The 9,724-nt window shown below is 39.3% G+C and overlaps 1 protein-coding gene across 1 annotated transcript; it reads left to right on the top strand.

Moving 5' to 3' along the window:
- The first annotated feature begins 7,360 nt into the window (after positions 1–7,360).
- Positions 7,361–8,211, top strand: LOC146666850 (uncharacterized). Its single transcript, XM_085411001.1, has 2 exons — positions 7,361–7,871; positions 8,026–8,211. Exons 1-2 carry the CDS (start codon positions 7,425–7,427, stop codon positions 8,209–8,211), a joined length of 633 nt encoding a protein of 210 aa, XP_085267127.1. The 5' UTR covers positions 7,361–7,424.
- The last annotated feature ends 1,513 nt before the right edge of the window (positions 8,212–9,724 follow it).

The following is a 9,724-nucleotide window of genomic DNA, read 5'->3' as shown; positions in this document are numbered from 1 at the left end:
CTCTGTAGCACAGAAAAAAACCTTCTCACACTGCCTCTGCTTCAGGAGTTTCTTTACACTAGAAAGATTCCTGAAGGTACTCCGACACCAGCATCATTCCACTCCTTGTGAAGCTCTCCCAAATCCCTGACTCAACTTCTGAAAGCTGCAGTCATTGCTGGTGCTTGTGCACCTTTTCCTACCACACTTTTCCCTTCCTGTCAACTTTCCATAAACACGCTTCAGTACGGCACTCGGCGAGCAGCCAGCTAATGAGCTTCTGCGGTTTATCCTCTATGTGCAGAGTGTCGGCGATCAGTATCTGGACAGCTGTGGTTGCGTTTGCTCAACTAGACTCGGAGATCAACAGAAATTACAGTGCTTGGATAGTAATTAACTCAAACTAGAAGTGAAACAGTCTAATATTTTCAGATACTGGAATTTTAATTTAATGAGCCTTTTAAGCTTTTATTATAAAAAAAACTTTAAATGTAATCAACAAAGAATATATGAAAGTATATTTTTTGAAATTAAAAAGTTTAATTTGTCACTTTGTATCCAGTAATCAGTCTGAACAGTGTTTGAGTTTGAGGCTCTGAGGAGGATGTGCTGTGCATTCAGCTCAGGAGACGACCACAAAGGAATTCTTATGGATTTAATCTGAAATATTTAACTTGTGCGAGTGTTGCATCTCTGCTATCTGTGAAAAAAGGCCAGAGGCTAGTTTAAGTAGCCACTGGGTCGACGTTATATCCAGTGTTGGGTAAGTTACTTTAAAATAGTAACTTAGTTACATTACTAGTTACTTCTCTCAAAAGTAACTCAGTTACTTCAAGTTACTCGTTACTTTCAAAGTAACTAGTTACTAGGGAAAGTAACTTTGGTTTTACTCAGAATTCTCTTGTTAATGTGTTGCTTCCATAACTTTGCAGTCTTCTAGCTTGCTTACTTGCCACAGTGCACTGTGCCACCTACCAATAGAAAGGAAAAGATAATGTGCACATTTCCACGAGAGAAATCCCACGCCTGGACCGTCATTGACTGCTGCCATGATTCTAGCCTACGTCACAGCGTCATGTGCGCCTTTTACATCCAACACAAAAACTGCAGTCGTGGTGCTTTGACTGTACTCAGAACTCGGAAATTCTGCCTTCTGAATAGGAAGATGTAGGTAACACCAGACTGCAGATGAGCCGCTTACAGGGCTGGACTGGGACAGAAAATTGGCCCGGACATTTTGACTAGAGACTGGCCCACCATTATAGGAAAAATCATAAAGCCTTTGAATGAAAATAAACACTGTCACGACAGTGATGTACACTGTTCTGATGGTATATATGCATCAATCTATCAATCGTTTGTTGTAAGATTCAGTTAATTATTTTTTAAAAGCTAGACATTTTAAATGAGAATAAGAAAGAAAAGTATTTCTTTGTGCCCCCCTCTCCCTGTTAATGCCCTACCTGGCCCCCCTGGCAACACTTTGCTAGACCCGCCCCTGCACAGTTACCAGCTGTCAGCTACCTAAAAAAGGATCCTGGGGTTATTTGTCTCTCAGAAACAGTTCATAACTTCCCTTCAACTCATTCCTGTCACCTAAAAGGTAAACCTGTTTCTCCATCACCTGTTCAGCTCTGATGATCCACACTGAAAAAATGGTAATTGGCAGGCTTTTGGATTTGCACAAATGAATTTAGTTAATGCTACACAAGCCTTTCATGTTTCTCTTATTTACATTATTGAATAAAGTACCATTTACGTAATTATAAACAATACTGAAACTACTCATTTTTCTTGCATTGATATAAAATGACTAAATTAGTATACTAAAACCATTGTAATCATGTTTGACCACCAACGGAAATGATGTAATATATTCAAAGACAGCAACTAAATATGATTGGACAATCACATAAGCGCGGCCTTTAAACAACAACATTATTCAAGGAGAGCGCAATTGACCGCCAGTTTCTGGAAGACTGTTAAGCCACATGCAACCTTTGGCACTGCGTTAGTGGGCATAGTGAGAAGGTAAGTAAATTAAATACATTTGTTTTACTTGGGGATGTTTTCACAGAATTATTTTGTTGCGTGCTGGGAAAAAAGTTATCTGTAATGCTTTTCGTACAGCATGCACCAAAATGCACTTTTTCCTTTTCTTTTTACACTGCTAGCTAGTGTTGGTATTAGCTACACGACTATAGCTGAAAAATAGTCTAACAAAGTGCACATAGTCGGGAGAAAGTGGCTGTTATCGGTCGGATTTGGAATGTGGCAGAGGACACTGGGTTGTTAGTGGCTTAACAAGCTCATGAAATCTCACCGAGAGAGCGCAATAGTGTTTGTGTTACACTGCTAGTCATTGCTACAGTGGCTAATTGCTGCAACCGTCAGAGTTTAGCAAGCTGGGATTGCCACTGTGAGATATGTTAATTCTGGTGGCTGACACACACGCAAGTCATAACAAGAATCCGTCCACACGTACACAGATATTTTTGAAAATGGAGATTTCCCATTTTAGTTCAAAAAATAAAAAAAATCCCATCCATGCTGCAGTCTTGAAAAAATATCTCCGTCCACATGTAAACTCAAATGCTGTCAAGAACCAAATCCTAGTGTAACAAACAGTGTAGAAATGTTGGTTAATCAGAAGTCTAGAAGCCTGGGAGCGGAAGGAGTAAACAGTTTTGTATACTCACAAAACTTTGAGGTAATTCTGAAAAGTTTTCGTGTTTTTTCTAGAAAGGCAGCTAATTTTGTGTTACCTTTGAAATGATGAAGGCATTTAAAATGTTAATAACTAAAGACAGTATTTTGGATTTTGTGTCTCTCGCTCTCATGGCCAGGTTCACAACGCTATGAAATACGACTGGTGTAGACTCACAACTGGGGAATGCACAAAATTCATACAGCATACAGAAATTTAATAAAAATAAAATGTTTTCGCAAAACCAACTACAAAGTTGGCGTAGGTATTTAGGTTGTGAGAGCGTCCATGTTAAATGTATAAGTTCACCCTGACGCCTGTCTTTCTTAATGGAGGCACAGTAACTGCGTATGTATATGTAAGTGTGTAAAAACTGCAAACAGTAAGATTAACAGCAACAGTATTTTGCCAGTATCTGCTACTGAAGAAATTAATCTCACAGTGTGACGTCTAAAAAGGCGTTGCGTGAAAATCTCAGTTTTCAGTGATACAAAATCCCGTTTGTGTGGACGAAAGACCCAAATGCACAGAAAAAGCTGCGTTTTCAAAAATACCTTGTGTGTGTGGATGTAGACTTAGACTTGGGTTTAAGAACCTTTGCCCATGAATGCCAAATCATCTGTCATAGTCATTGTTTTAGGTGAAGTGCCCCTTACTTAACTATTATCTTATTCAAGCCCAACTAATACAGATATCTACAAACAGATACATACATTTGTTCAATGGAGCATGCTCCCAGCACCCCAAGAAAAGCATGGCCAATAAACAGTGGTTCTAATTGTCTAATTAAGTTCTGGATTGTGAATTTTCCAATACTGTCCAAACAAAAGTTACAACCTTTCTGGGTTTTTTTTTAGTTTGTGTGGAACATATGTGAGCTGCTTCTCAAAACATTATGTATAAATGAGCAAAAGATTGGCACTTTAATGTTCTGCTTGTTGGGAATAACTTTTTTAGTAAAAGTTAATGTTGTACGTGATGGTGGCATTTTTTACTTTTATAATTACACATGTCTGGAAAATGAAGTTATATTCTTGTCATGTGCAATAACATCAATGTTATTGTATACGTAAATTAGCATAAAGAAACAAAATAAATCTTCAATGTTGGCGTCCAATTTTAAGCGTGTGTGTGTGTGTGTGTGTGTGTGTGTGTGTGTGTGTGTGTGTGTGTGTGTGTGTGTGTGTGTGATCTCTGAATCTGACGTAATCCTCTGGATATTGAATGAGCTGACTCTTGATTATCTGTGTCTTACAGGGTTAGGTGGTGCTGGGAATGTGGAGTTGTAAGGGGTGCACAGAAACGGTGTCAAGTCGTTCCAAGCTTTTGCATCACTACAGATTAAAACATCCACATTTTGGACGTCGTTCTCACTTTCCATGTACATACCTGCATTGTCCATGCACCTTTAAAACGTGGAATGCCCTTATTGTCCATCAAAATAAAATCCACAGCACGGGGGTCACTACTAAAAAAAAGGCGATTTTCAGTTGCCACCTTTGCGAATGCAATGATTTAGCATCAGAGCGTGATTATTTTGCTCACATATATGCGCATCTTAAAAGAAATGAGACACTTACTTGTATGTTTCTAGGCTGCAACTTTAAAACAAACATTTACTGTACATTTAAATCACACAAAAACCGTAAACACAGACATTATACACCAGGTGATTTTAAACGAGGTATAGTAAGAACAGGAATCGCACCTACAAATGAATTTGCGGAAAATAGTCAGGAGTTTGTAGATCAGTTGGATACTGTCATTCCTTCACATGGTCAGTGTGATACTGAGGACTTGCAAAAAGTCATAGAGCAAAGTTTTGCAACTACTCTGCTAAAGCTGGAGCATTTGGTCCATGTGCCAAGCACAGCTATTGATGTATTTTTAGAGGAACTCTATCATTTGATACTGTCGGCACCTGTACCATTATCCTGTGATATTGTGACGAATATCTTTAATCAAAGAAACCTCCCCATTGATAAAGATCTCATTACAGAAACTATTAATGCAGTTTTTTCAGGTAATCCTGTACTAAGGTCCATTCAAAAGGGTGGTCCGCTAAGCACAGCATATCTGCGTAAGCAGTATTACAAGGAAAATTTCTGTGTTTTAGAACCAGTTGAATATATACTTGATGCTGAAAAGAAACACAGTTTCCAATATGTCCCATTGCTGAAATTGTTACAGCAGCTGTTGAGTAGAAAAGATGTTGTTGATGAAGTTGTGAAATGCCATAAACAACAGGTGGGAACAGACTCTACTGGGTCATATCATTACAGGTCTTCAAGTGATGGTTCCCTATTTAAGAAAAACTTTTTCCTTTCTGGTGAAAATCTAAGGATTTCCCTACGTTTTTATGTGGATGACTTTGAAGTCTGTAACCCCCTTGGTACCTCACGGAAGAAACACAAGCTTTGTGCCATTTATTGGGTTTTGACTAACTTGCCTTCAGGATCTCATTCCTCCTTATCGTCCATCTACTTGTCAGTGTTGTGCAAAACCACTGACGTTAAAACTTATGGTTATGACAAAATCTTGGAACCTCTTCTACAGGATCTGAAAACTCTTGAAGAACATGGCGTTTATGTTCCACTATTAGGAGAGTCAGTCAAAGGTACAGTCGTAAGTGTAATCGCAGATAACCTTGGAGCACACAGTGTTGCAGGATTTATGCAAAGCTTTTCTGTAGAATACTATTGCAGATTTTGCACAGGGAAGAGCAGTGATATTCAGCTGTATTCTGTAGCGTCTGGTGCTTTCACGCTAAGAAGCAAAGACCTTCACCAAGTCCATGTCAAACAAGCCCAAGATAGAGGTACAGGCTGTTGTGGAGTGAAAAGAGAATGTGTCTTCACCAAAAATCTGTCCCACTTTCATGTCATATTTGGTTATCCGCCTGATCTTGCTCACGATGTTTTTGAGGGTATAATCCCAGTAGAGTTGGCTCATTGCTTGACAGTTCTTATATCAAAGAAGTTTTTCACTTTAGCCGACTTAAACAATGCGATTCTGAAGTTCCCCTACAAATGGGAAGATAAGACAAACAGACCTCATGTAGTGTCACAAACTTTCTCTAGCACCAAAACAGTAGGAGGAAATGCGCATGAGAACTGGAGCTTGCTCCGGTTCTTGCCTTTTTTAGTTGGATCACTTGTGCCTGAAGATGAGCCTGCATGGCTTGTTCTCATGACTCTGAAGGATATCACAGAACTTGTCGTGTCCCCTGTGCATAGTGATGACTCTCTGGCTTTTTTGGAAAGCAAAATTATAGAGCACAGACAGCGATACCAGGCACTGTTTCCTGATGTTAAGCTACTACCAAAACACCATTATTTGGAGCACTATCCACAGATGATTAGGTTTTTTGGTCCAGTTGTTTGGCTGTGGACAATGCGTTTCGAGGCCAAACACAGCTTTTTCAAGCAGGTCATGAGACACACAAGCTGCTTTAAGAATGTGCCTCTCTCCTTGGCCTCAAAGCATCAGATGATGATAGCTTACCATCTAAGCTCCCCATCTCTTGGCAAGTCTGAACTAGAGGTCTCGGCTGTATCAACTTTTCCAGTGGATTTGCTTAAAGAGGAGATGGCTAGAGTCATTAGGCAAACATTCCCTGACATTCTAGAGATAAACCTTGCACAGTGTGTGACAATAAAGGGCATAACTTATAGGAAGGGAATGGTACTGGCCCACAGGGCAGCTGGTGGGTTGCCAGAATTCTGTGAAATAAACCACATCTGCATTGTAAACCAGAGCATATTCTACATTGTCAGAGAGCTCGGTGGCTGGTACAGGGAGCACTACAGAGCTTTTGAGCTCAACCCAGTATCTGCAAGAATATTCACTCTTGTTTCACTCCGTGAACTCCTTGACACTTATCCACTGGTTGACTACAAGATCGGATCAGTCCGCATGGTGACTTTAAAAAGGCATAAAGAAATAAAAGGTGTGCAAATATTTGTAATAAGTTCAGTCACATGTATTTCACTAGATACATTCTTTTTTTTTTTTCTTTTTTTTTTGTATATCTGACCTTTTATAACTGACTGATATGTATGGGTAACTGTATGAAGACTAAACTGAAGTTATTCTTTCTGGGTGTCTGATGTATTGTTGTTGTTTTTTTTCGTCTACAGAATAGCTGCTTGAAATGGGGACCCCTGCGATCCTAAAGATCATCTTGACTGATGGAACCTGTCAAAGGCTCACTCTCTCCAATGGACCACCTGAATCAATTGAGGATCTCATTGTTGAAGTCAAGAGACATTGTGGTCTTCAGGGCGATTTCAGACTTCAGTTTATGGATCCCTTGTTTGGGAATGAGTTCCTTAATCTTACCTCAGTTTCAGAAGTGGCAGACAGAGGGACTCTTAAAGTTATTGACATGTCAAGACCCACCACTATGCAGCATGAGGATTATATCATTCTTGATCCTGTCCAGGACTCCGAAGCCCTCAGCTGTTCCTCTGTTAACGATTCTTCGTACCTGTCTGGTGGATCTGTGGACACGGATGTGTTGTCATCAAGTGAGTCAACAAGCTCACGATCTTCTTGGCCTGCTGTCTTTTATGTGCCCAAGTTTTCGTATGATGCTGAATTACAACTTCAGCAGGCAAAAATTGCGTACAATCAGAATGGAACTGCACTTATTCCAGATCCCAAGTTGAAGTCAGCCATCCTTGAAGGTTTGGTGCAGGAAATTGTGAAGTATAAAGTGTATGTCAGTGATAAAGAAATGGATCAAGTAGCTCAGAGTCTGATCAAGAAGCATCCCTGTCTAACTGAGACAGGCTCCAACACTGGATTTGGAGGATGGAAGACCAGTTTAAAATATAAACTCTCAAACTATCGCACCCAGCTACGAAAACTGGGCTGCCCAGAGGTGACTGTAAACTCTCTAAAGAACAAACCTGTTGGAAGATGCAGTGCAGCCTTTGGTGTCAAAAAAGCAAAGAGGGCAGAAGTTAACTTTTGCCCAACATACCCACCAGAAGAAACTGAGGAGAGCCTGGAGGCAATGCGGAAAACTTTACTCTTGGACATAAAGAAGAAGAACAACAGAGAGTTGGTGAAATTCAAGATGGAAAAGACTTTTGCCTACAGAAGACATGAAGTTGTTCGTGATGCACCAATGGTAGAGGCTTTCATGGCAAGATGGCCTGCTCTATTTGATGTCCATGAGGTAAAGTTTGACTCACACCGGGAGTTCTTGGAAGAGGTGTTAAGCTAAAATACTTTAGGCACATTTAACAGCCAATTTCTTCAGCATTGGTGATTGTGGCCTTCTTCCTGGTGTTAAACATTTGAAGCTCACTCTTTTGTGCTGATGTTTTCAGATCAATGCTGAGTTTAAAAGAATTACCACAATCCCCCTTCAATCAAAGTTCCTGTCTCAGATGGATCTCCACTTAGACAACCTGGTGAAGCTGTTCAAAAGAAGAGGAGGACAGCTTGGAGAAAGACTGAAAAAAGTTGTGGCACAAATGGATAATGTAAGTGATAAAGCCTTAACACAACTATGACCCCTTTTGGACAAAACTTTTAATTGGTTAAAAATTGTAAATGTTTTTCCAATGATAAATGCTGTCATCTTGTACTACTTTTACATCTGCTTGTTTTTGTTTTAATCTACTTAGTCAACTTTATTAGTATGTGTGCCTTTACTTTGAAAGCATTCATGTAAAGTACAGTACTAAAACCTAAAATCAATGAGAAGGGCTGACTGAAGATACTAATCACACAAATTTCATTTCAGTGTGAAGATGTTAATGCTGCACGTGAGTGTGTCATTAAGGGAGTGTGTATCTACATGGGTGAAGATCCTGACAACCTTATCCGGGAGTATGTGGTAAGTACTTGGGGTATTTTATTTTATTTTTTTGGGGGGGGTGGGGGGGTGACTTTCACCAGTACATCATATTGCTCACTTGCCATGGATTGAGTAACATGACTTTTATTTTATTTATTTATGTATTTTTTACAGGACATGGATGAAGACGCCATCAATGAGGCCATTGAAGACACCACTGTTGGAATTTATCTTCTTAAAGAACAAGCTTCAGCAGATGAACAAGAAGACATTGGAGTTGTCCTTGAAGGCATCAGGGTGGTGAAGAATTTGGATAATGTAGCATTTGCTGTGGTAATGCTATTTGGACTCATGTATGCACTAAACCTTGCCTACCCTGCTGACCTCCGCTACACCTTTGAGGTTTTCCAGAAGGTTTTCATGGAACTGGATGGAGCTAAACTCTCCAACAAAGTTCTTGCTCTCAAAAACCGTCTGTTTCACTGAAGGGTCAAAGACTGCACTTCAGCAATTCTTTACTGAACACAAAACGAAAAACTGCAATGTTATACTGCTGATACTGTTTGTTTGGGGGGGTTTTTTTGTTGTTGTTGTTGTTGTTTTTTCTCATGTGACTGCACTTCGAGGTGACACTTTTTTTCTTTTCTTCCTTTTGGTGGTATTGTATTGCGAGAAATGTTTACAGAGGTTTTTTAGCAATGTGCTCTGGGTCAACCTTTACATCCTGCTTATATGTTCAAAAGGAAGATTCCTTTAGGTGTTTGGTATTATGTGACAGTGTCATTTAAGCTTCAATTTAGTAAAAAAATTCTGTACAGCTAAATACAAAATGTGACATGTATGAAGATATATCTTATCCTTAATAGCAGCTTGCTGCCTCTTTGAGTTTTGGAAGACCAATTTAAGCTGAAGTTGTTCTATATATGTACAGACTTGATCATTCAAAGCAGCTTGCTGGTTTCTGCCTCTTAAACTCCAGGTAACAGGAGTTGTAGAAATGTTAAATGCAAAAAAAAGTTATGTTTGTGTAAGCCTGTTTGTTCATGGATGCTTTTTGATTCTTTTTCCAAGTAGGCTTAATTTAGTTTCAAACTTTTAATTGTGAAATTAAATACAAATATGTGTAAGATGACAGGATCATTAATAAGCACTTATTTGTAGCTTTCTTGTATTGCTGCTAAGGTCAGTTTTGAGGGGAAATATTTACAAATGTTTTAAATCTTTCT

The sequence above is a fragment of the Rhamphochromis longiceps genome, linkage group LG7, assembly GCF_057381845.1.
Source record: "Rhamphochromis longiceps isolate RC_006_pf linkage group LG7, R_longiceps_female_GT1.1, whole genome shotgun sequence".
Lineage (NCBI taxonomy): Eukaryota > Metazoa > Chordata > Actinopteri > Cichliformes > Cichlidae > Rhamphochromis > Rhamphochromis longiceps.
This window is presented reverse-complemented; position numbering and strand designations above follow the sequence as displayed.